The 27,138-nt window shown below is 38.6% G+C and overlaps 1 protein-coding gene across 1 annotated transcript in view; it reads left to right on the top strand.

The window, feature by feature from the left end:
* The first annotated feature begins 4,014 nt into the window (after positions 1-4,014).
* SLC36A4 (solute carrier family 36 member 4) overlaps positions 4,015-27,138 on the top strand; it is a 54,566-nt gene continuing 31,442 nt past the window's right edge. The window contains exons 1-5 of the mRNA XM_070623912.1: positions 4,015-4,222; positions 21,928-22,051; positions 23,212-23,302; positions 24,518-24,606; positions 25,781-25,876. Coding sequence (XP_070480013.1) covers positions 4,171-4,222; positions 21,928-22,051; positions 23,212-23,302; positions 24,518-24,606; positions 25,781-25,876 — 452 coding nt within the window. The 5' untranslated portion in view covers positions 4,015-4,170. The remainder of the gene's footprint in view (positions 4,223-21,927; positions 22,052-23,211; positions 23,303-24,517; positions 24,607-25,780; positions 25,877-27,138) is intronic.

Here is a 27,138-nt window from a genome sequence, read left to right on the forward strand (position 1 = left end):
CCACTGTCCTCCACCCTGACAATTATTGGCCTGTATCAAGAACCATCCCCAACAGACTTACTGAGGTGCTAATGAAAGCCCATTGGATTCCAGATTTTGAGAACTTTCTGGATGGGGATGTGATTTCCCATTGCCTGAACAAATGTTCCTGGGGACAGCACAGTTGAACCTTGACTCTACTATTAGATTTTGACCAAATTGCTTACCTTCTCTTAATCTCAGTTTCTTCATTTGTAAAATGGAGATAATACTTGAAGTTTTTTAATAGAAATAAATGAGATTATGCGTGTGCATTTATAAGGGCCTCACTAGGAAACAGATGGCACACACACCCACGCAAACTGCTTATTGAGGGGGGTTGAATGAAGGAACTATTTACAATGGTATGGGCAGATTTTTAGTAAAACCAACAGGGGAAGCTGTAGTATCCTGGGGCAGGCAGTGGGGAGGAGGAGTAGTCGTACTTCTGGGCCTAGACAGGCAATGGGAAGGAGCGTTTATAGGACCCCTGGAGAGGGCTGCCTGATGGAAGCTGTGGATTTCATAGAGGAACGTGGCCAACCTGTAGTGACTCAGTAAGGAGGGCGCCAGGGCAATGAACTCCTGATCTATGTCACCTCTGTCCCTTGGTCTCCTTCTTCTACCTCCAATTGCCAAACCTAATTGGAAGCCAGAGTTCAAGGCAACTCCATGAAGCATTCTATATGGGAGTGCCTTCAGGGGTCCAGAGCAAGATGGAAAAAGAGGGAAAGCAGATCTGGAGGAAAAATGGAAGAGAACTGGAGAAAGTCATCAGGTACATAGTATTTTGCCCAGCACATAAATAGTAGCTACAATTATTACAATAAAGAAAAGAATACACAGACTAAGTTTTGAATTCTAGCTCCACCTTTGGAGGGTCGGTGGCAGATAAATCAAGAATTGTTTCCTTCCCCTCACTGTCACCCACATGGTTCCATCAGTACCTACCACAATATATGACTTTGTTCATTACTCACTTGACTAGTCTGGAGTGGAAACCTGATCCAAGGTGATTCAATCACAATTTTACCCTGGGAAATTTTTAAACCGGAACTGAGAAAAAGAAACTAGTATCTTTCTGGACATCTGAACTATAAAATATAGAAATTGAGAGTTTTTACGAACCACGTGTCCTGCCAGGTGAAGCTGAGAAGCAGAGGAATTCTGCAGTGAGAAGCACACAGATGCACAAAGAAAAGCAATGACTGGAGAAGGAGATAGCATCAAAGAGGCATCAAAGTCAGCTGTTCCTGACTCCAGCCACATCTCTGTCCAGGGGATCTCAACATCCTCATTAAATTCCCCTTTTGGCAGAAGCTAGTTGAGTTTGCCTTCTTATTGCAATAAAAATTCCTAACTAATACGCTCAGTTTAATAGATGCTTTCTATGAACTAGGCAATGTAGTAATGCTTTATAAACTTTATCTCAAATCTTCACAACAACCTGTGAGGTTGGTAATGTTATTTTATACATGAGGAAACTTTATAGATCCAACTACTGTATAATAAACAACGCTATCTAGATGTTCCACATCTAGGTATCATAAATCAACATGCCTAAAACACAACCATTTTTCCACCCATAAAATGGGGAAGGCTGTTCTCACTGCCTGAACTGCTCTTCTGCGTACATACACCTAGCCAACACCTTCTTACCTCGAGGTATCAGCTTACATGTCCTCAGAGAAGCCTGTCCTGCATACCCAATCTAAAGCAGGTTCTCCAGCAGCTATTCTCCTATTATTTTCCTCACCAACAACTGTAATTACAAAGTTAGTATTTTGTTTAGTTCTTTTCTTTTGCGTGCTCCTGTAGTTGACTAGGAACTCCCCGATGGCCAGGACTATACCAGTGTTCTTCGTCATTACAGCCCCGGCATCTAGCACAGCCCTTGACACAAGGAAGGTGCTCCATAAATGCGTTCGATAAATTAAAGATTTCTAAATATTTCCTTTCAGGTATCCATGAAGCTATATTCAACAACTTTTGACCCCTATTTATTGAGCGAGTAGTACACGCACGGAACTCTGCTAGGCCCTGTTGAGACAAAGACACAGCTTCTCTCCTACAAGGGCCAACAGTATAGCATAAGACTCAGATAGGGAAATAATTATAATACATGGGGAGAAGTGTTAAAACAGAGATATGAACAAAGTGCCGCAGTTACAAAGAAGGAAGCAATTGAGATATGATTCAGGAAGTTAAAGTGAGGAAAGGAATTGCCAGGGTTCAAACCATCAGATTCCTTACAACATCTCAATTCTGATACAGCTCTTCCCTATGCCCCCTCCCAATTTACAAGACCCGGAGTAGAAGTCACAGAAAATATCTTCTTAAGGAGTGGTAGACAAAACCCATAATTCTCTTGAATCTTATGATCATTCCTATCATAGAGATTGGTTTATCTCTATATCGTTCTGCAAAGACACTAAGCCTGGCTGCCTGCTTTAGCCCGGGCTTCTCCAAAGAGGTCAGGCCTTTTTTCTCTCCACACTGCCAGATCTGCTTTTCCTGATGCTGACATTAGAGGACAATGGCTTTTGATCCCTTTTAACACTTAAAGGATAATGTTCCTCTTTCAAACACTGTCCCAAGTGTTCTCATTACAATGGGTAGTTTTATGAACAATCACCTGTCTGATGCGTCTCCTCTCCCAGTGATCTCTAACTGGGTGCCCCACCCCAACACAGGTTAGGGACTATTCTTCTCGTTATGATCCAGGATAGAGTTCTTTTTTGTGTGTCTCCCCTACATCTTTGTTACACGTCAGGAACATTTTAAACAAAACCTTTCTTTGGGGTTTGAATGTGTATGTGTGTGAGTAATTGCGGTTTATCTAAAGGAAAACAAAGGGTTTTGGTAAACCATCATTATCATTAATGAAACCAACAAAGGATGCAACAGAAGGAAAGATATAGCTATTACGTAACTATGTACCCTTTTAGTCTTGGAATTTTAAATATTTAACACCATCACCACGTAGTTATATCAGTGATCCTAGAAATTAGACACACCCACACACCTCTCAAAAAAAAAAAAAAAAAAAACAACTTTCCCAAGAAAACTCCACTGAAATGGAACAGACAAAAGAAAAAGTGTTGTCTGGTGTCCTGACTTTAAAGAAGTATGAAATGGAAAAAATGAAAGTAATTTCAAAATTAAAATCTTTTCCTTTCTATCCAAAAGTCCAAAAGCTTGTTTCATCCACTGGTTAGCCAAATATTTATTGGTTCCCGTCTGAGAAGCCAGCTTTGCACATTGTTGAGAGGCCCAGCTCTGGCAGCAGATAGAATTCCACCTTTGCCATTTATTAGTTTACTATCCTTGGACAAGTTATTTAGCTCTGTGTGCCTTAGTTGCCTCATCTGTAAAATGGATATAAACATTAGAATTATCTCACAGGTTTGTCATCAGAATTAAATAAGACAATGCATGTATAGTGCTTAAGAGTATTTGACAAGGCATCAGTATAATTACTCTTAACCTTAATTTCCTTTCAGCCCTGCGGTTAACGTCAAATATCTTTGACGGGCACTGAAAAATCCTTAAAGTGAAACTATTTAACTAAATTAAATTCTGCTACAGTGCATCCATCCTGAATCTCTACGCAGGGGATTCGGGAGGCGCATAACCAAGGAGTAGTCAGACCTCCAACATGGAGAGGGGCAGATCCCCTCCTACTTTGCATTCTCCAAGGTGCCTTATAGAATGTTAAAGCCTTGCAAGCAGACCGGCTCCTCAAATTTAAGTTCGTGGTTATCTTTATCGCTACTCCTCTTTCCCCTTCTCTCCCCCAAGGAGCTATAGGCTGGGTCTCCCCCAGCTCTAAACTCCCATCTCCAGTGATCCCCAAACGCCCCTCCTCAGCCTGGCCTCCCATCACTTTGGTCCTCTACCCCTAGCGCCCCTCACCGCCAAGGCCCCGCCTCTACGCCCCGCGCCCCGGGAGGGCCCCTTGCACCTCAGCGCCTCGGCGGGGGCGGGCCGCCCCACTGCGCATGCGCCTCGTCTGGCGTGTGGGGTGCGCCGGCGGGGAGGCGGGCGCCGGGAGCGGGTGGCTTTCGCCTGGGGAGGCTTCGGCCGGACGCCGGACACGCCGCGGCGGGGGAGCGCGCACCGGGGCGGCGGCGTCCTGGAGACCCCCGAGAGATGGAAGCGGCGGCGCCGGCGGCGGCCGAGGCGGCGGGGCGCGAGGAGCTAGGTGGGTGCTGCGCAGGGCAGGGGCGCGGGCCGACGTGGCGCGGGGCTGCGCGGCCGTGGGGTGCGCGGGGGCTGCGGGCCCGCGCTCGGCCTCGGGCCCAGAGGCGGCTGCGGGCGCCGGGCCGCCGCAGACCCTGCCCCACGCGCGGGGCCCGGCCGCATCCGGGCTCAAGTTGCTTGTACCTGGACCGGGCGTGACGCGGGATGGTTTTCTGTTGTTACTGGGTTTTGTTTTTTTGGTCCAGGCTTGGGGTTGTGGGTCTGGCACGGCTTTGAATTGAAAACCCAGCCAAGCAAACCTCCCCGGGACTTTCGAGATGAGCTGAGGTTTGGGAGGGGACTGACCTCGGCGCCAGCCCGGGCACAGAAACCGGTTGTTCCCAGGCGAAAAGCCAGGGACGATAAAGGGCGTCAAAATGGGCGTGGGTGTGTTTGTTTGGGTGTGTTTGGGTGTGTGTGTGTGTGTGTGCGTGTTGTGGGTAGGGTGCGCAGGGTCCACACGGCAAAGGCAAGCCAGAGCCTGCGCTGTGCCTCCCGCGGGTTTTTCCACTGTTGCTTTAAGGAAGTTGTCATTGTTTGGCTTTTCAGACGCGGCAGCCCAGCTCGGGGTTCCAGGGGAATCCTTAGTTTACCCTCGGCCACTCCAGGAGTGGCGAGCAGGCCGTGCTGAGCAACCTGGACAGGAGATAACCTGTAGCTGCTCCCTTGGCAAAGTTTGTTTTCCTGCTTTCCTCGGGCCTCTTCTCTTGTTGGCGACAGCGAATGTCGTTTATGGTTTCCAGCTGTCAGAAGGAAAACAAAAGGAAGGATATGCATTATATTTAGGAATATTTTTAATTCGATGCTGAATAATTAAATAATGAAAAAAGAGGTTGAGCTTTAAAGAAATACTTTATTATAGTAACTAATAGATTGGCATTCCTGTAATAATGTGCGGGGCACTTAGCAGTTGATTTCTTCCAAGTCATAATAATGGTAGAAATAAACATTTTATTGAATGTTCACTGTGTGTCCGTGTGCCAAGTACTTTGCATATGCATTGTCTCCCTAATCCTCACATGATCGATCGGGTGAGGGAAGTGCTATTATTCCCATTTTATAGATACAGTAATTTAAAGCTCATTAATGGCAGAACCCAGATATGAACCCAAGTTATCAGACTTTTAAATTCGTTAATAACCCATCTTAGGATGTGGGGAAATGTGCATTCTCATGCATTGCTGGTAAGAGCAGGATAAATATATTTATCCTTAACAATGCACATATCCTTTGACCCAGCAGTTGTGCTTCTAGAAATATTTCCCCAAGGGAATAAGTCATGTAACAGAAACATAGTGAAAAATGTTCATTACATTACTTATAGTAGAGAAAAGCTGATAACTATCTAAATGTCCCATTAAAGGAAATTGTTTAGGTAAATTATGATATAGCCATATAGTCATATGCTGAATAACCATTAAAAGTAACATGGGAAGATGTTCACCGTATACATTTTTATTAACTAAAACAGTTTCCAATATGTAAAATTTTTTTTAAAGATTTTATTTTTCCATTTTCTCCCCAAAGCCCCCTGGTACATAGTTGTGTATTTTTAGTTGTGAGTCCTTCTAGTTGTGGTATGTGGGATGCCGCCTCAGCATTGCCTTATGTGTGGTGCCATGTCCGCGCCCAGGACTTGAACCAGGGAAACCCTGGGCTGCCGAAGCAGACTGCGCAAAGTTAACCACTTGGCCACGGGGCTGGCCCCCCAATATGTAAAATTTTTTTTAAAGTTACATCTGTTCTTTAATTCACCACATATTCATTGAGCTTCTCCTATTTGCCAGGCACTGTTTTTGCACTTGAGGTACATCTGTGAACAAAACAGACCAAGATTCCTGCTCTTGTGGAGCTGCTATTTTATTAAGAGGAAGCAGACGATAAACAGTAAAGATAATCAGTTAATTATATAGTGCCTTAGGTGAAAAGTGCTATGGAGACAGACAGCGGTGTAAGGGAAATCAGGAGCGAGGGTGGGGCTGGGCAGTTTATAGTATTTGATAAAGTGATCAGGATGGACCTTACTGAAAACACATTTGAGCAAAGACTTGGAAGAGGTGAGGGAATTAGCTAAGTGGATGTCTGGGGAAAGACCATTCCAGGCAGGAAGAACAGTTAGGGTAAAGACAGGAATAGCAAGGAGGCCAAGGTGGCTGAAGCAGAATGATCAAATGATCAAGGTGGTGATAAGGCCAGACTCTGTAAGGTCTTAGGAGTCAGATAAAGACTTTGGCTTTTATTGTAAGAGAATGGGGAGCCAGTGCAGGGTTTCAGCAAAGGAGTGACATGATCTCACTTAAATTCCAAAAGGATTACGCTGGCTGCTGTGTGAAGAATAGACTGTAAGGGGTAAAAGCAGAAGCAGACGGGTATTTCAGCAATTCAGGAAAGAGAGGTACGTGTCCTTCACAGCACTGTGGTAGTAGCAGTGGGAGTGGAGGGAAATGGTTAGACTCTGAATATATTTTTAAAGTAGAACCAGAATGATTTCCTGACAGATTGGATGAGGAGCAAGGGTGAAACAGAGGCAACAAGGATGACTTCAGGGACCTGAGTATCTAGAAGAATGAAATTGCCATCATCTGAGATGTTATTGGTGGTTTTATAATATGTCTGCAAATTCTTTCATGTTTGTCTCTTCAAGGGGAGGAGCTTAATTTCCTTCCTTTTGAGTGTGGGCTGGATTTAGTACTTTGCTTCTAAAGACTAGATTATGGTGGAAGTGATGTGTGACTTCAAAGCTAGGTCCTAAAAGGCATTGTGCTTTGCTCTCTTTTTTGGATCACTCACTTGCGCGAAAGCCAGCTGCCATGTTGTGAAGATACACAAGCCTTAGGAAGCCATGTTGCATGGAAGTGAGGCCTCCTGACAACAGCCATAAGTTGTTATACAGCAATAGAGAACCAGACAGATGGGTAATGCTGCGGGAGGAGCAGTTTTGGTGGTGAAGATCGGGAGTTCGGTTCGGGGCATGTTAGGTTTGAGATGTTTGTTAGACCTCAAAGTGCAGATGTCAAGTAGCCAATTGGATTTATGTCTGGAGTTAGCGAGAAGTCTCGTCTGCAGATACAAATTTGGAAGTCATCCCCGTATAGATAGTATTTAAAGCCGTGGAACTGACTGAGAATGCCTGGGATTGTGTGTGTGTGCTTGCGTCTACTCTAAAATGTTACCAGTGGTAACTTCTGGGTGGTAAGGTAATTTTACTTTCAAAAATGTTGCTTATCTATATATTTTCTGCTTTTCTGCGATGACCAAATATTATTTAATTTGGAAAAGAATTTTAAAAATTGGATATCTGTGTGAAAATCACTGGTAAAGATGTTAAAATACAGATTTTCTTCAACTATATAAATAGATGAAAGTCTGCCCTTTATCTCCTAGGCAATGGGGACTTCTGGAAGCTTTCTTGCTCTGCATATTTTTTCCACCTCAGAAATGAATAAAATAGTTACTGTTCCCGTCTTATATAGCTAGTAATTTATACATTTGGGTGCAACATTGTGTTATCTTAAAAACTGTTTCTACTTTCTTTTCATTTGTCCATTAACAGAATATAAGTAAATGATTTCCTTAATTTTATTATTATAAAAGTAATGCGAGTTTATTATTTTCTTCTTCTTTTTTACATTTTGCAGGGAAAGAAAAAGGTACTCATGAGCCCATTGTACATCTATATTCCTGTTAACTTATTTGCATTTTGATATATTTATTTCCTTCCTTTCATTTTTATTTTTTTTAAAAACATCATTGTGCTCATACTGTGATTATCCAGCTTTTTCCCACTCAGCAAATGCTACATTTTTCCCTGTTTTACTTAGACTTCAAACCCATAATTTAATGACAGTGTAATACTTTATAAAGTGGATGTGCTGTAGTTAATTTAGCAGTTTCCTGATTCTTGGTTTTAGATTGGGAAATTGAGGTTGAAACAGTTGTCTGGGTAGTAAAAGAGAGCATACCAGCACTGCCTAATTTAAGAATGTTCCAATTGTATACACCATTAATATACATATGGTGTATAATGTGTAGTGTATAATATTGAATGAAACTGGTCTGTCTTATCTATAATTTTTCCATTTGTAAATAGAAATAATTATGTCTAGATCTTTTGATATTCATTGCTTAATTGTGTTTTTTATTATAAAGCATTGTTAATTCTTACCTGTGGTAATCACATAGCGTTTTTCAGAGCTGCCTGATTGAGTACTTGGCCAAAAATTACAGGAAGACTTTGGCAAATAATAGACTTTATATCTAATGTAAATTGAATTTTGTAATTTTTCATTACTTTGCATGAGTGTTCCAATTTTATTTCATATGTTATCAACTCTCTTAAAGCATTTATCATGTTAGGTTTTTAAGTATTTGTCTCCTCCGCTAGTCTCTATTTCCTTCTGGCTGATGTAACGTATTTTGCCTCTCTTTCCATACTCAGTATTATAGCACAGTTTGTAGCTCATAAATACTCAGAATTACTAATTATTAGAAGTAAATTAATTTCTCATCAAAGATTTACATTGAAAAGTCCTAGACAATTTCCTTCTAGTATATCATTTTATGTAGGAAGGGGAAGAAAACTAGTATTTATTGATTATTATGTGCCAAGGACCAGGCTCTGTGCTTCATATACATTATCTCATTTCATTATCACGAGACCCCCGTGAGACAGAAGTTAGTACTCTCATTTTACACGTGAAAAGATGGGCCCAGAGGAGTCCTGGTTAAAATATAAATCAGATCACGTCACTCCTCTGCACAAAACTCTGCTGGTCTCTTGCCCAGTACAGTAGCCTTTAGCCATATGTGCATTTGAAATGTGGTCTGTCCGAATTAAAATATGCTGTATATGTAAAACACACTGTGGATTTCCAAGACTTAGTATGAAAAATAGGATGTAAAGTATCTTGTTAATAATTTTTTATGTTGATTAGATGTTGAAATGATAATATTTTGGGTATATTGGGTTAAATAAAGTATATCATCAAAATTAATTTCATCTGTTGCTTTTTTGTTTAACGTGGTTACTAGAAAATTTTAAATTATGAGTGTGACTCACATTGTGTTTCTATTGTGCAGCACTGCTTTTAGTGGCTTTTGTGTCACTCAGAATGGTCTACAAGGCTGTGTACCTCCGTCCTCTGTTACCTCTCTCATCTCCTCTCTTACCGCTCTCCGCCTTGCTCACTCCTCTCTAGCTACTCTGGCCTCCTTCCTTCTTAAATACACCAGGTGCTCTGCAAACTCAGAGCCTTTGCCTTTGTTGTTCCCGCGGCCTAATTGCTCTTCCCCCAGATATCCACATTGTTCACTCTCACTCCTCTTTTAGATCTTCTTTAAAATCCCACTTTCTCAGTGCGGCCTACTTTGGCTATCCATTTATGATAAAAACTCTCAACAAGGCGGGTATAGAGGGAACATATCTCAGCATAATAAACGCCATGGATGACAAACCCACAGCTAACATCACGCTCAATGGTGAAAAGCTGACAACTTTTCTCCTAAGATCAGGAAGAAGACAAGGATGTCCACTTTTATTCAACTTGATATTGGAAGTCCTAGCCAGAACAATTAGGCAAGAAAAAGGAATAAAATGCATCCAACTTGGAAAGGAAGAAATAAAACTATCACTGTTTGCAGACAACATGATTTTATATAAGAAAACCTTGAAGATTCCACCAAAAAACTTTTAGAATAAACGAATTCAGTCCAGTGCAGGATACAGAATCAATATACAAAAGTCTGTTGAGTTTTTATACACCAGCAACAAACTATCAGAAAGAGAAATAAAGAAAACAACTCCATTTACAATTGCATCAAAAAGAATAACATACTTAGGAATAAATTTAACCAAAGAGGTGAAAAACCTGTACACTGAAAACTGTACATTGATGAAAGAAATTGAGGAAGACACAAATAAATGGAAAGATATTCTGTGCTCATGAATTGAAAGGATTAATATTATTAAAATGTCCATATTACCCAAAGCAATCTACAGATTCAATGCAATCTCTATCAAAATTCCAATAGCATTTTTCCAGAAATAGAACAGTCTTAAAATTTGTATGGAACCACAAAAGATCCCAAATAGCCAAAGCAATCTTGAGAAAGATGAACAAAGCTGGAGGTATCATGCTCCCTGATTTCAAACTGTCTTACAAAGCTGTAGTATTCAAAACATTGTGATATTGGTATAAAAACAGGCACAAAGACCAGTGGAACAGAATAGAGAGCCAAGAAATAAAGCCACGCATATATGCTCAACTAATTTATGACAAATGAGCTGTGAATATACAATGGGGAAAGGAGAGTCTTTTCAATAAATGGTGTTGGAAAAACTGAGCAGACACATGCAAAAGAATGAAATTAGACTACTATCTTACACCATGTCCAAAATTAACTCAGAAAGGATTAAAGACTTGAATGTAAGACCTAAAACCATAAAACTATCCTGTCTAAAGTTACAGGCTCTCCCTCCTAATCCCTATTTTTCTCCTTAGCACTTAACACTAGTATTTGTTGTCTTTCCTCCACTAGAATTTGAGCTCCATGAGGGCAAGAATTTTTGTTAGTTTCGATAATTGCTTCATTCCCAGCATCTAATAGTATCTGACACATATATTGGAGCTCCGTTAATATTTGTGAAACTGAATTGAAAAAGATTGCAACCTCTTTTATTGCATTCATTCAGTCAGGAGGCATAGACCGTTTGTGATGAGGGGCTATTGTTAGTAGGTATTGGTGGGAGGTGATGACAGTCCATTAACAGAGGCTCTTGAAAAGGGCCAGCAACCAATAAAATTTGTGGGAGGACTTGTGCCTCTGCACCAGCTCCTGTATTGTGCTCTGCCTGCAATGCTGATGGGCGCAAAGCCATGTTAGTCCTTGCCACCCTTCTCACCTGCAAGTCGGCGGGTAAGCTGGCGGAATGCGTTGTTGCCAGGGAAAGCAACGCTTGTGTCTTAGTCAGCTCAGGCTGCTATAACAAATGCCGTCGATTGGGTGGCTTAAGCAACAAACATTTATTTCTCACAGTTCAGAAGGTGGAAGAGTCTGAGATAAAATGCCAGCTGATTTAGTTCCTGGTCAGAGCCCTCTTCCTGGTTTACAGATGGCCATCTTCGTGCTGTGTCCCCAGATGGTGGAATAAGAGAGCTCTATAGTCTTCCTCTTCTTATAAGGACACTAATCCCATCATGGGGGTCCACCCTCATGACTTTATATAAACCTAATTACCTCCCAGAGGACCTACATCCTAATACTATCACACTGGGGGATGGGGTTTCTTTTTTCTTTTTTTTTGGTTGAGGAAGATTAGCCCTAAGCTAACTGCTGCCAATCCTCCTCTTTTTGCTGAGGAAGACTGGCCCTAAGCTAACATCCATGCCCATCTTCCTCTACTTTATATGTGGGACGCCTACCACAGCATGGCGTGCCAAGTGGTGCCATGTGCGCACCCGGGATCTGAACCAGCCAACCCTGGGCCGCCGAAGCAGAATGTGCGCACTTAACCGCTGCACCACTGGGCTGGCCCCAGGAGTTTCAACATATGAATTTGGCGGGGACACAAACGTCCAGTCCATGACATCCAACTAACTGCTTGCACATACACATCTTTCTGGGAATCCCACAGGAGGTTCCAGGAGAGAAGATGGACACTAATTCTTTACCTCCTACTTCTCTGGCAGCGAGTGAGCGCTCAGAGGAGTTGGCAAGGGGCGGAGTAGGAAATGAGTTGGGAGAGGCAACAGTGACGTGACAGTGTGAAGTAACCAAGGGAAGGATATGGGAGTGGTGATGGGTGCTTCCTTCCCGGAACCTGAGCTAGAAACTGCTCACGGGAAATGGATTGTGTTTATTGACAGGACTGATGTGAAAACTTTAATGTTTTGCTTACAATTTTAGGTGCTTGTTGTACCAAACTAATAGAGGCTGTGATCAATCCTTTTCAGTTAACTTTGCCAACTTTTTCCTTAAATTTAAAATGTTACTGGATCCCTAGTATTCTGTCTTCAGCTCTTTTCTTCTCCATACGATCTCTGAGTGACCTCATCCTGTCTTTTGGCTCCAATTATTTATTACCTTCATTCTAATGTAATTTTCAAATCTTCATCTTCGGCTCAGAATTCTCTCCTCATCTCCAGACTCCATTTCTAACTACTCATTCACTACAATCTGAGGTTAAATGATTTAAAAATTGAACTCATACTTCCTCCTTAACATGCTTTTTCTTTCATGAATTTATTTATTCATTTGTTGAGTATCTACCATGTTCCAAATACTGAGGCTACACCACTAGACAAGTCAGACATCATTCCTGTCTCTTAGTAGAGAATGCAGAAAAGTAAATGGACCATTACAATGCAATGTGTTAAGTGCTAATATAGGGGGATTGTAGGGTGCTGTGGGAATACCTCGGGGAGAGACTTAAGCCAGACTGGGGTAAAGGAAGATACTGGGAAGAAATGGTGTGTAAACTGAGACTTGAAAAATGAGTAAGACATATAGCAGTTAGATAAAGCTGGAAAGAAAGAAGAAGGAATGGGAGAACAGAGTATGATTCAGCAGGAACAGCCTATATGAGGCCAGAAGCGAGAGAAAATAAGGCCACCAAGGGAGGAGAAATAATTTCCTGTGGCTGAACTGAAGTCATGAGACTAACTTAGATTCCCAGAACTACTGCTGGTGGGCTTGGGTTTCAACCTAGGTGCCATCATGGGCTCTTGACCACACCACCCTGCCTCCCTGTGTTTCCGTTCTCACTGATATCACCATCCATTCCTTTTTCTCTGTGACAGTGACCTAGGAAGCATCCTCAACTCCTTTACCTTCCACATGTGGTGAATCAGTGAGTCTTGTTTCTGTCCTCTGAGTAACCATTCTTTTCTCTTCAACCGAACTGAGTTAGTTCAAGCCCTCACTATCTCTTGCCTGGACTGTCTTCTAATTGGTCTCTGGCTCTGCTGCTGCTCCTTTTCACTGCTGCCAGGGTGGTACTGCGCAAATGCAGATCTGACTATTTAAACCTTAAGTCCTTCTCTGGCTTCTCACAGCCTGTAAGATGAAGTTCAAATTCCTTAGCACAGTTTGTAAAATCTTTTCAAGCTTTCCAGGTTAATTTCCTGTTGTATACATGTACCTTCTGTTTCAGCCATGTTAAACCACCGTAAAGTTTATCAAGCAGGTGTGTATTCTCAAACCTAGAATGCCCCACTCAGTCTCGTGGCTGATGCCAATGCTGTTACCGCTCCTAAGAAATTGAAGAATTAAATATAAGAAAATAATATTATTGCATTTTCCTGTGCTGTATGCCTAACTTTGGAACAAAAATACAATTTTGCATTTTATATTTAGTATTACCTGGAGCTTATAAAAGTTATAAATAACTAGTTGACTCTATTTATTAATAAATCTCATCCTCAGAGATCTAGGCTTAAATGGGCTATTACCTTTTTTTTTTTTTAAAGATTTTTATTTTTTCCTTTTTCTCCCCAAAGCCCCCTGGTACATAGTTGTATATTCTTTGTTGTGGGTCCCTCTAATTGTGGCATGTGGGATGCTGCCCCAGTGTGGCCTGATGGAGCAGTGCCATGTCCGCGCCCAGGATCCGAACCAATGGAACACTGGGCTGCCTGCAGTGGAGCGCGCAGACTTAACCACTCGGCCACAGGGCCAGCCCCCGGGTTATTACTTTTTAAAGATGCAACTTCTTGGGTATGTAAGGATATCACTTTCCCAGATATTTGTAGTTAGATGTCTTTTAATTTATCCTTTAGACTCAGGAACTATTTTGTACCATTCAAACTAACATACTCAGCCCTGAAACCTGGTTGCTTCACCTACTCTTAGTTTACTTAGTTTAATAATACATACTTCTTAGTATGTAATGTTGCCTAAATAACGTAGACTAAAACAGCAGGGGAAGTCTTAGTTCGTTCTTTCTTTTTTTTCTAGGAAAGATTTTCTTTGAGCTAACATCTATTGCCAATCTTCCTCTCTTTTTTATTCCTTCCTCCCCAAAGCCCCAGTACGTAGTTGTATATTCTAGTTGTAGATCCTTCTAGTTCTTCTGTGTGGGCCACTGCCACAGCATGGCTACTGAGAGATGAATGGTGTGGTTCTGCACCGAGGAACTGAATACAGGCCACCAAAGTGGAGCTTGCCAAACTTGCCATCAAAGCTGGCTCTGTTCGTTCTTTTTTTTTGTTTGTTTGTTTTTGAGGAAGATTAGCCTTGAGCTAACATCTGCTGCCAATCCTCCTCTTTTTGCTGAGGAATACTGGCCCTGAGCTAACATCCATGCCTATCTTCCTCTACTTTGTATGTGGGACGCCTGCCACAGCATGGCTTGCCAAGCAGTACATATGTCCACACCCCAGATCCTAGCTGGTGAACCCCGGGTTGCCGAAGCAGAACATGCAAACTTAACTGCTGCACCACTGGGCTGGCCCCTCAGTTCTTTCTTTTTTAATGTAGTTTTTAAAAATATATTAAAGGATATAGTTAGAAGTTAGCTAATAATATCTCACAGTGCTTTAATGGTAGAATTGAAACAATATGTAAATATGTACTTTTAAAATTCTTAACATTGTTAATAAGTATTTTTCTCTCAAATAGTTGCAAAGTTTAAAAATTAACTGTTTTTAATCTCATTTTGGGAAGGTTAGTTAGAGAAGCTTCCTGGAATAATTAAATTTTCATTAAGGTTTTAAATATGGAGGATAAGACAAATATATTTAAAGGGAGGAAATATATGTAAAAGCTACTGTTCATAGTAAGTCATGTTTAATGTTTCCTAGACCACATGAAATTTAGAAATAATGAATTTAAGAATTAGGGAAAAGTGTAAACTATAAGGCATTACACTGTTCAACAAGATTAAATAAGACAATTGCTATACAATGTAAATTTGTTAAATTGAGAGACCAACTAACTTTTCCTTGGGAATATGAGTGCACATTGTAATACTATTTTAAAAACTTGATTCTGTAAATTATACAACTAGTATTTATAGATCATTTTAACAATTTCAGATATTCAGGTTTACCTAAAAAGATATTAAAAATAAATTCTCTTATGATACTGTTAAAAGTATCCTTACCATTTAGATTTCATATTTTTTAAAGTTATGAGAAATTTACTTCATCTTCACTTTCCACTGCTGCTATGATCTCTTGGGAAGTGTACTTTCAATAACAGATTTTTCAGTTTTTGAAATATTGGTAGTGATAGCTATCTTTATTGAGAACTTAAATGGTATACTGAGTACTGCATACTGTCCAAAACATATGTACAGCCTCTTGGCAGAAAGAAGAGAGTTCGAATAATTGACAATTTGGATAGTTGATAAAAAATGCAAATGAACTCAAGAGTCAGCAAGGGCAATGGAATAAATTTAGGAATGAAAATACTAACGTGTCTGTTTGAAGCTGATACAACTAATAATGATGGTTGTTATGGGTTAAATTCAAATGTTGAAGTACTAACACTCAGTACCACGGAATGTGACTTTATTTGGAGATGGGATCATTGTAGATGTAGTTAGTTAAGATGTGGCCATACTGGAGTAGAGTGGGCCTCTAATCCAATATGACTCATGTCTTTATAATAAGGGGAAATTTGGACACAAACACGCATACGGGGAGAATGCCCTGTGAACTCAAAGACAGCCATCTACAAGCTAAGGAGAGAAGCGTGGAACAGATCCTTCTCTCCTAACCCTCAGAAGGAACCAACCTTTCCAACACCTTGATTTTGGGCTTCTAGCCTCTGGAACTCTGAGACGATAAATTTCTATCATTCAAGCCTCCCATTTTGTAGTAGTTTGTTATGGCAGCTCTAGCAAGTTAATACAATGGATTTACAAGACAAAGCACCCATTTACTTGGTATAGAAAAGCATATAGGATCTGTTCAAGCGAAAGATGAACGTGATTTATAATATTAATAGATATCTAGGGTAAATGTGAGGTAATAGATAGTCCAGTAGACCTAATACTGGGAAACACTTAATTTCCTTAATTTTCATTGTGCACGTGTCTAGGCTGAGCCATTTTTGATATTGGAGAACAAGAAGCAAGAAACTCCTACAAAACAATCTGTGGAGAATGTCTCAAAGATTAAAGGGTTAGAAAAACCACCCAAAGACAAAAAGTTGGGGCATTTGAATTATAGAAAATCCTCATTTATTTGGACTCCAGGAATTTTGAACTTCTGGTAATTCAGTGGATTTTACTTTACACGTATTAGTAACATTTTGAGAGGAAGAATAGTTAAATGACTTAAGAATAGAGTCATTTCAGGCATCTTGTTTTTTTATTTGTGGTGTGAACACTTAACATGAGATCTACCCTCTTAAGAGACCTTCAAGTGTACAGTACAGTATTGTTAACTATAGGCACAATGTTGTGCATCACATCTCTAGAACTTATTTATCTTGCATAGCTGAAATTTTATACATGTTAACTAGCAGCTTCCCATTTCCCCCTCCAGCCAGGCCCTGGAAACCACCATTCTGTTCTTTGCTTCTATGAGTTTGACTGTTTCAGACACCTTGTGTAGGTAGAATCATGTGTATTTGAATTTCTCTGACTGTGACATTTCATTTAGAATAATATCTTCAAGGTTCATCCATGTTGTTGCATATTACAAGATTTTTCTTTTTTAAGGCTAAATAATTTTTCATTTTATGTATATGCCCCATTTTCTGTATCCATTCACTTGTCTGTGGACATTTAGGTTTCCACATTTTGGCTATTGTGTATAGCATTGCAGTGAACATGGAAGTGCTAATATTTCAAGCTCCTGATTTCAGTTCTTTTGCATAAATACCCAGAAGTGGGATTGCTGGATCTTATGGTAGTTCTGTTTTTCATTCTTTGAGGAATCTCCATACTGTTTTCCATAGCAGCTGCAATATTTTGCATTCCCGTCAACTGTGTGCAAGGATTCCAGTTTCTCCACATCTTTGCCAAGCTTGTTGCCTTTTGTTGTTTTGATAATGGCCGCCATAATAGGTGTGAAGTGGTATCTCATTGTGGTTTTGATTTGCGTTTCCTTACTGGTTAGTGACATTAAGCATCTTTTCTTATACCTTTTGGCCATTTGTATGTCTTCTTTGGAGAAGTGTCTGTTCAAATCTTTAGCCAATTTATTAATCAGATTAGTTGTTTTGCTGTGGAGTTGTAGGAGTTCCTTGTATATTTTGGAAATTACCCCTCATCAGATAGATGGTTTGCAAATATATTCATTCTGTCGGCTTGCTTTTCACTCTGTTGATTATTTCCTTTACTGTGCAGAAGCTTTTTAGTTTGATGTAGTCCCAGTTGTCAATTTTTGCTTTTTTTGGGCTGTGCTTACTATGTCAGATCCATGAAATCATTGCCAAAACCAATGTGTGGCGCTTTCTCCCTGTATTTTCTTGTAGGAGTTTTATAAGTTTCAAGTTTTATATTTAAGTCTTTAATATATTTTGAGTTAATTTTTGTGTATAGTGTAAGATAAAGACCCAGTTTCATTCTTTCGCATGTAGCTATCCAGTTTTCCCAACCCCATTTGTTGAAGAGACTTTCTTTTCCCCATTGTGTATTCTTGGCACCCCTGTCGAAGATGAGTTGACCATATATGCATAGATTTATTTCTGGGCTCTCTGTTCTGTTCCATTGGTCTATGTGTTTGTCTTTATGCCGATATTGTACTATTTTAATTTAAAAACAACCCATGTAGCCAAAACAATCTTGAAAAAGAAGAATAAAGCTGATCACAATTCCTGATTTCAAAATATATTACAAAAAAACATGTTACAAAGCTAAAGCACCTTCCACTATCTTAAAGCTTAACTTATGGGGACCAGCCCCATGGCCGAGTGGTTAAGTTCCCGCGTTCTGATTCGGTGGCCCAGGGTTGCACGAGTTTGGATCCTGGGTGCGGGCCTGGCACTGCTCATCAGGCCATGCTGATGTGGTGTCCCACATAGCACAGCCAGAGGCACTCACAACTAGGATATACAACTGTGTACTGGGGGCCTTTGGGGCAAAAGAAAAAAAGCTTAACTTATGAAAAACTGTTGTGCTGAGTTCCAGTTAGCATTGGGATAACGTTGCAGTTGTTAGTGCTGAGGACTTGACTCTAACTCTTAGCGACCCTGTGTATAGCAGAGGAGAACCCTATCTGGTGTTTTTGTACCATCCTCTCACCCTCAGGTGCTGCTGTATCAGACAATGCTCCATTGCCATTCATTGTGTTTTCATGGCCAATTTTTTTCGGAAGTGGGAGGCCAGGTCCTTCCTCTTAGTCTGTCTAGTCTGAAAGCTCTGCTGAAACGTGTCCACCATGGGTGACCCTGCTGGTATTTGAAATACTGATGGCATAGCTTTCTGCATCCCAGTAACATGTAGCTTCAACAGTATGATAACTGACAGATGGGTAGTGTGGTTCCCTGACTGGGAAATGAACCCGGGCTGTGGTGGTAGTGAGTGCTGAATCTTAACCACTAGACCACTAAGGCTGGCTTTCTAGTATAATGGCGGCTGCCTGAATCCTAATTTCTCCACATATCCTCCCCAAAAACCTGTTAATTTAACAAGGAGCGCAACTAAACCCATTTATGAAATTATTCTTTTAGCATTACTAGGAGACCAAGAATACCACAAACTTTAAATTGTCTATAAATAGAAAAATAAATAGCATAGAGAGTGGGGGAGGGGTCTTAGAATCTCTGTCAAAAAGAGGAGAGGGAAGCAAGAAGCTTGGAAGAAGCACAGTGAAAATCTCCTTCAGAAAGAGAAATTCTAAAGTAAAGTGTTAAAAGTCTAAACAGAGGTCAAGTCTGGGAGTTGGTAATTCACAGCACTGAGTACAGGCAAGGAATTTATTTATTTATTTTTTAGGAAGATTAGCCCTGAGCTAACTGCTGCCAATCCTCCTCTTTTCACTGAGGAAAACTGGCCTTGAGCTAACTTCCAAGCCCATCTTCCTCTACTTTATATGTGGGACGCCTACCACAGCATGGCATGCCAAGCGGTGCCATGTCTGCACCCAGGATCTGAACCTGCGAACCCTGGGCCGCTGAAGTGGAACATGCACACTTAACCGCTCCACCACCAGGCTGGCCCCCAGGGAAGGAATTTAAACATCAGCAGGAATAGAGGGGGTAGCCTTGGCAACACATTGCTTCTGGAGGGAGGAGTAGATAAAAAGAGCAGTGGAAATGCCCCTCACATATCTGGAAGTTAAGAGAAAGAAGGAAGTAATGGGGGAAATTGAAGATCACGCAGAAATGAAGGACACCCAGAAGACATGCCAGTTACTCGCTATCACCCCTAATAACTCACATCATCAAAATAAACTGAGCTTCCCTATCCTGACAGAAGGGAATACTCTCAAACTAGGGTCCATGTCCATGAAATGCCTGGCAATAGGAAGAATCATAAATAATAAATTACAAGGTGTCCAAGGGAGAAGATATTGAAATGGAAATTTAATGGACTCGTTGAATTTCAAAGAAGAGTTTAAGTGAGGTAAAGAAAGACATCAACAGGGTCAAAGAGAAAGTGGCTGAAATGGAAGACAAAGAAGATCCAACATGTAATTAGGATCTCTAAAGAAGAAGAACAAAATATTAGAACTAAACAAATATTTAAAGCTATAATCCAAGAAAATTTTCCAGAATAAGACAAAACCTAAATCTACATATCAACTGTGTCCCTGGGAAAATTGACTTAGAATGCTCAGCCCCAAGACATATCATAGTAAAACCATTAGACTTTAAAGACAAAGAAAAGGTCCTTAGGATCTCAAGCAAAAAGAACAGATTACAGACTGACTAAGAAAATTAGTCTGGCATCGGACTTCTCAAGAGTAGCATACAAAGCAAGGCAATTGTGGAGCAGCATTTTCAAGAAACTCAAGGATAGAAAGTGTGAACCAAGGATGTTATATCTAGCTGTCCTTCATATCAAGGCTATAGAAAAACAGTTTAAAACATGCAAAAACTCAGGGAGTACTGTGCCAGTGAGCCCTTCCTGAGGAATCTACTAGAGCAGTGGTTGTCAAAGTGTGGTACCCAGACCAGCAACGTCAGAATCACCTGGGAACTTGTCAGAAATGTATCTTCTCAGGCCCACCCCTGACCTATGGAATGAGAAGCTTTGGGGTGGAGCACATCAATTTGTGTTTTAACAAGCCCTACAGGTCATTCTGATGCACATTCTACTAGAGGATGAACTTCTCCCGGTCAAGGGATGATTGAGGAGACTTTGGCAGAACACTGATGGAAGCGTTTAACAGTGATTGGAGATTTGAGTCTAAGACGTGCGTGGGGACGTGACTGGAATAACAGTATATAAAACATCATATATATTGCCAAAGTTGAAAGAATACAACTGAAAAATGAGAGGATAAGAGACAGAGAAAAGCAAAATTAGAATAAGACCATTAATTGCTGTATAGGTAATAGGTGGAATTCAGAGGATACCATTTAAAACTAATGAACAAGATAGTAAAAGATGAAGAAAAAAAGGGGATTAAGGGCATCATAAAAGATATAGTGGCAAAGGTAACAAGCAGAATAACTCAAGTAAATGCAATACATGACCCTGCACTGAAAAAAAAGTTGCTAAGAGAACTTTATTGGTACAGTTGATGAGTTGGAGTATGGAATGTAGAATAAAGAAAAGTATCAATATTAAACTACCTGAATTTGATAACAGTAATGTGAATATTCAAGAAAATATTCTTGTTCTTAGGGAATACGTGCTAATGACAGGGTGGAGTGGCACAATATATGTAACCTACTCTCAAATAGTGAATAAAACATAATATACATTTGAGAGAGAAAAAGCAAATGTGGCAAAATGTTAAAAAATTAGTGAATCTGTAAAGGATATGTAAGAGTTTTTTTTGCACTATTCTTGCAAATTTAATATAAGTTTGAAATTATTCCAAAATAAAAAGTTTTAAAAAGTTATATGTCAGTCAGTCATTCTCAAGTAAATCATTTAGGTTACTCCAGCTTCCTGTTAACTTAGGTTTATTATCTATTTGAATGGAACAAACTTTAGTTTCTTTAAAACATCCTGTACTTCAGACCTTACTAATGCGTATGAGTCATCTAATAAATTTGAATTTAGTGAATTTTGCTAGAACAAGATAGACAGTGATGACTAGTGTTGTCTTTCTCCCTGAGAGGAGCAAAATTATGCTAAAAATTGTTAGATATAAGAGCAAATTTTGGTATTAAAATTTTAAAGATTGGAATGGCTTTACAATTTTCTTAAAGTATTTAAAAATATGATTGCTGTTTATGGATACAGTCTGATTTGAAGCTAACATGAGATGAAAATTCATTTGATTATTTCTTCACATTTTTCATCCCATAGTTCTATGGTCATTTACTGTAAACCTCATGTAGACAAAGCAGAAAAATTTTACATTGAAGACTTAACGCCTGTTACTTTGCACTGCTTAGTCCAGACAAAATATCCAGCAAATAAGTCTCGTTGTTACTTTTTAAATATACTGAAACTTCAGGGTATTAATACGAATTAGCTTAGGATGGAAATAGTAAAGATGACTATATGTGGTATATCCTACTTACAAAATTTCATTTATACCGTCTTTAACCCAATTTTTAAAATGATAGTGAAGTACTTTGTTTTTCTTTTTAAAGATATGGATGTAATGAGGCCCTTAATAAATGAGCAGAATTTTGATGGGACATCAGATGAAGAACATGAGCAAGAGCTGCTGCCTGTTCAGAAGCATTACCAGCTGGATGACCAGGAGGGCATTTCGTAAGTGTTACGGTTTATATGTCTCCTTTTCTTTTCAGTCAGTGTATGTTTTGTAATCATCTTCTATAGGCAAGGCACTTTACTAGATACTACAGAAGACACAAAGATGAATAAGACGTAGCCCCCTCCCCAAGGCATTTATAGTCTATTTGGGAAAGAAGAAAGACGTCTAAATGACAGAGCAGTGTATAGGGGTTAGTACAATGATGATACGTATCAGATGCTTTGGCTCTTGAAAGAAGGGAGACATGACTGAGAGGAACATGAATTTTCAGAGACGTGGCTTCTGAAATGGTTAGGAGCTAGACGGTGGGAGTAAACACTTCTTTATGCTGAGTGAATGGTACGGAACCAAGTCATGGTGGTAGGAAAGCAGTGGAACACTTTTTAAACCTTTCTTGTTATTTTGTCATCATTAATAAATTTGAGTAAGTTCTTATCCCAATAGTTATTTAACAATTAAGCAAAGTAACATTTTAATTGATCAGAAAAGAATAGTATAAACTAAAAAGTATTTTTATGCAAGCATTTTTGTTTCCTAAGTTTAAGGTTTGTGCTATTCTTCCTAGTTTAGTTTATTTTTTTCTTGGTCAAGAGACCGTCCAATGGCTCTTTGACACTTTTCTTAGGTGAAATCCTTTAGGGAGATCATGATGGCTAAAACTTAATTAGTATTTATCTTGCCTGATGATACATATAGTTTTAAAACTTGTATGTTTTTCTTTTAATTAACTTCCTCTTAAGTTGAGAATTATAGATCAAATATGTTTAGTATCTTGATTACATAGGTAGTGTCAATTAAATTGCTGTGTCTTACTAATGTAACCATATGTAATCTTCAGCGTTGTTCTGAATATCATAGCAGCAAAGAATTTTATGAGAAAATTACCTTTTCTTAGTTACATTAATATGTACAAAAATACTTTCACTTAAATATCTCACTTAATCTCTATAAATAACCCTCTGTATTTTTACTTCTAAGTGGCAAGGACTTGAATCAAATATGACTTCTGGCCCGTTCAACTTCTGGTTAAATGAAATGTTATTTGGTTCCTTGCCTAGGTTAATTTTCAGTTCCCTTCTAGTGCTAAAACTATGATTGTGTCGTCTTAATAGCTTTTGTTCTAAAGCGTTTAAACCTTACGACTTTTTCTTTTCAGATTTGTACAGACTCTTGTGCATCTTCTTAAAGGAAATATTGGAACTGGCCTTTTAGGACTTCCATTGGCGATTAAAAATGCAGGCATAGTGGTAAGACTTTGTATCTCGTTAAGATACAGTATCAGGCTTAATTGACAGACGAAATTACTACAAGTTAACATCTGGCCTAGTCAAATATAACCTGGTTAGGTGACAATTAGATAATCATTTAGCCATTGTATTGATAAAATTATGTGAACTATGATAACGTCTAACAAAAAATGAGAATTACTATTTTCATTTCAACTTATTTACTTATTTATAATATTTGACAGAGAGATGCAAAACAGTATTTGCTTTCCAGGTATGGTTATATCTTATTATTCTTTTGGATTTTCAGAGATGTAAGCAGTGTACTCATGTCAGCAAATATATTTATAGAGCAGATTATTTGTGTTAGTGAAACTTTATAGTTTTTTAGATTCAGAATAAAATTTGTAGTTTTCAGATTTAAAAAATAGTACTTAAGAAAAGGAATAACAATATTTTTTGAAAACAAATATTCAAAGTATTGTTAGAACCAATTATTGTAATTATAGAGGATTTTCATGGGAGGAATTCACTTATGAAGTAATGAAGTTATACTTAACCATTTTTTAATTGTTCAGTTTTCTAAAAAGCGGTTTAAACTATCATCTTTCTCTGCATTTGACTTTGTCTATGTTAATTTAGAGAAACTTAAAAATTTCTGATTATAAAAATAAACTTTGGCAGTATTTTGTCTGTGTCTTAATAATCCAGGCGTTACTTTAATTTTAGTCAATAAATACTGGAAGTTTTTTATGTACCACTTTTTCAAATAATAATTTTCATGGCACAGTTCCTCACACATAGTAAGTGCTCAAGAAGCAATCTGTAGAAGTGGATTGCCCACAATCCAAGATTGATATAGTGCTTTTTGGGCATTTAGATAGTGATTCATGGTTGCATATAATCATAATGGTGGAACACTGATAGTCATAGACTTGCCATCTAGTTTGAAATGTGATGTTGTATTCTATCCTACTTTGTTGCTTATCTATACTCTGTGTTCATAGGTTTGGATAGCCAAGTTGATAAGATGGAATCATATGTAGTTGTTAAGTATTACTGAAATTCTTTCTGTATCAAGTTTAGTAATTTTCCCTTATGCAAATGACTACTTAATTATTTTGTCCAGCAAATACTTCTTCACTGCAAATGAGTAGTCCATTGTCTCATTGCTATAGGCAACTTAATTTCTATTAAACTTAAATATTTGAACTTTATAAATTTTCTCTTCAACAGCTTGGACCAATCAGCCTTGTGTTTATAGGAATTATTTCTGTTCACTGTATGCACATTTTGGTACGTTGCAGTCACTTTCTATGTCAGAGGTAAATGTGGATTCGTTAAGTCTATTTAACTTGTTTTAAAGCTATGTATTTATTTAAAGCATCAGATACTCCTGTATTTCTACTGTACTTTGCAACCAGCAGTTGTATTTCCTGTAATCTATTGTATTTCTACTGTACTTTGCAACCAGCAGTTGTATTTCCTGTAATCTATTGTATTTCTACTGTACTTTGCAACCAGCAGTTGTATTTCCTGTAATCTATTATATAGACAAGTCTAAGATAGTGAATATGGAAAACGGTAGCATTTCATATGGTTGAAATCTGCTCGGAATGTGCTTACTTCTCTTAAAATATAGGCTTATTAGTAAAATAGAATGGTTTCTTTTATTCAGGATAAATGAAAGAAAATCAGGAAGGTTATATGGGGGAAATGGAGGGAGCAGTGTTATTTTAGTTATAGCGTAGTGGTCTTCAATTTGGTAGGAATTCAGTTTTGGGTATAATGCTGCCTTTGATGCTCTTTACTAACGTGGATTGGTAGATAGTCGATAAAATAATATTCTTTATTCTTTATTTTTGTATTATGAAATACTACTACTGGACAATGGACTAACTTTTAAAAAATAAATATTGCCTATTCTGGTAAACTAATATTCTAATCTTTATTCTTAAAACTTTGGGCAAGTCATATATGATGTTTAAATAAGAATGTATACTTGGAAAAAAAGTGAGAATGAGACATGGGGAAATAATACCTACCTCATGGGACTATTGTGAGGATTAAATAAGATAGTTTATATGAAAATATATCATAAAGCCCTATATTAAACAGATGTATTAAATAATGCTGTTCCAAGAACAGAATAATTTAGGCATGAACAATGTAGTTGATGTTTTTAGGTAATTGAAATGTTTAAATCAGTGAAGCACAAATGCTTATACATTATGTGAATTATACATTATATGAATACTACAAATATATAAACTTTAACAGTAGATAACAACTAATATATTGGTAAAAAGTACAGATGTAAAATTTTAAAATTTTCTGAGACATCCTTAAGGAGTATGCAGATCTTGAAATCTTGAAAACTGTCAGTGCATAGCCTGCATTGATTAATTCCCATTTATTTGATGTTCTTTTCAAGGGATGGATTTATGTACCAACTTAAAATTTTTCTTTTTTGTATGCATGTGTGTCATTTAATTACAGGTTTAAAAAGTCAACGTTAGGTTATAGTGACACTGTGAGTTTTGCTTTGGAAGTCAGTCCTTGGAATTGCCTTCAGAAGCAAGCAGCGTGGGGACGGTAAGTATTTGCTATATTCTTAATGCCTGGTTATCTAAATTACATTAATTTTAAGTATTTGACAAGATACAAGAATAGAAGTATGATAAAGTTGGGGGAATAAACATAATCTTTAAAGTTAGACAAACTTGGTTCAAATCTCAACTCTACCACCTGTCAATTTTATGATCTGGGTCAAATTATTTATTATTTTGTTTTGGTTTTCTCACTATCAAATTAGTTTATAACAACACTTCACAGGATTATTATATTAGTTTAAATAAAATGATATTTATAAAGCACCTGGCTAACCTATGATGTAATCACGTTCAATAATTTTTTAAGTAAAGGAAAAAAGCAAGAAAACAGTTAATGATCTCGTTATTTCACATAAACTTGTGGTGTTTAGCTACATGCTCATAAGACATCTGAACTATATATTTTGGTATAAGTCTTTTATCTTATTGTTTAAATGTAACTTTAGTGGACATGGCTAATCAGAGTCAAATGAATACAGGACTAAAAAAATAAGCATAAGCAATCAACAAAATGCTGACTATTGTACAAAGGATATGGGTCGTGGAAATTAGAAGAAAAAGAACAGTGTCAGTAGAGTAGTTTATGGTTAAGTATTGCTTTTCTGGGGATTCTCAGGAAGTTAGATTTGTTTATGAGCTCCTCAGAGTTCCTGACTTGCTGAGCAGAAGGAAGAAAACAGAGCGTAATGCCCTGGGGATTTGCCCCCAGAACCTTGTCTTCTTCCTTCTTCTGCCCCAGTCTAGAGGCAGCTCGGTCCATTTTTTTCTGTCAAGAAGAATGGCTTTCAGATCGAAGTGGCTGGAATGGTTGTTGGCAGGTTACTAAAATCAAAGTTGGATGAAGAGATCTTAAGGGAATACTTGAATGTAATTCATCAGAAAGAAGAAACTTGAATTCATTTCAGGGTACCAAGATGACTTACAAATGAGATCCCTGAGGAACCGTGGAGAACTGTGGAGTTATGGCAAGAACAAAGATAGGCAAGGGCCCTTCCAGTTTCAAATGGGAGAAGAAGAGCCAGAAGATTTGTACACAAGATTGTTTGACAGCTTGACATTGATGGTCAAGCAAAAACACTGTAATGAATTAATAAGCGCGTGCTATTTTAGTCACTGGTTGTTCCCAGAACAAAGTGGAGAAGTATGGGCTATATACTAATAACGTGGCAAATTTGTAACTTGATTAACCACCATACCCAAATAATACTAATTTGTCTGGTGATATCCCTTCCCCACTTCCACACA

This window comes from Equus przewalskii, chromosome 6 (genome assembly GCF_037783145.1).
Source record: "Equus przewalskii isolate Varuska chromosome 6, EquPr2, whole genome shotgun sequence".
Classification (NCBI taxonomy): Eukaryota; Metazoa; Chordata; class Mammalia; order Perissodactyla; family Equidae; genus Equus; species Equus przewalskii.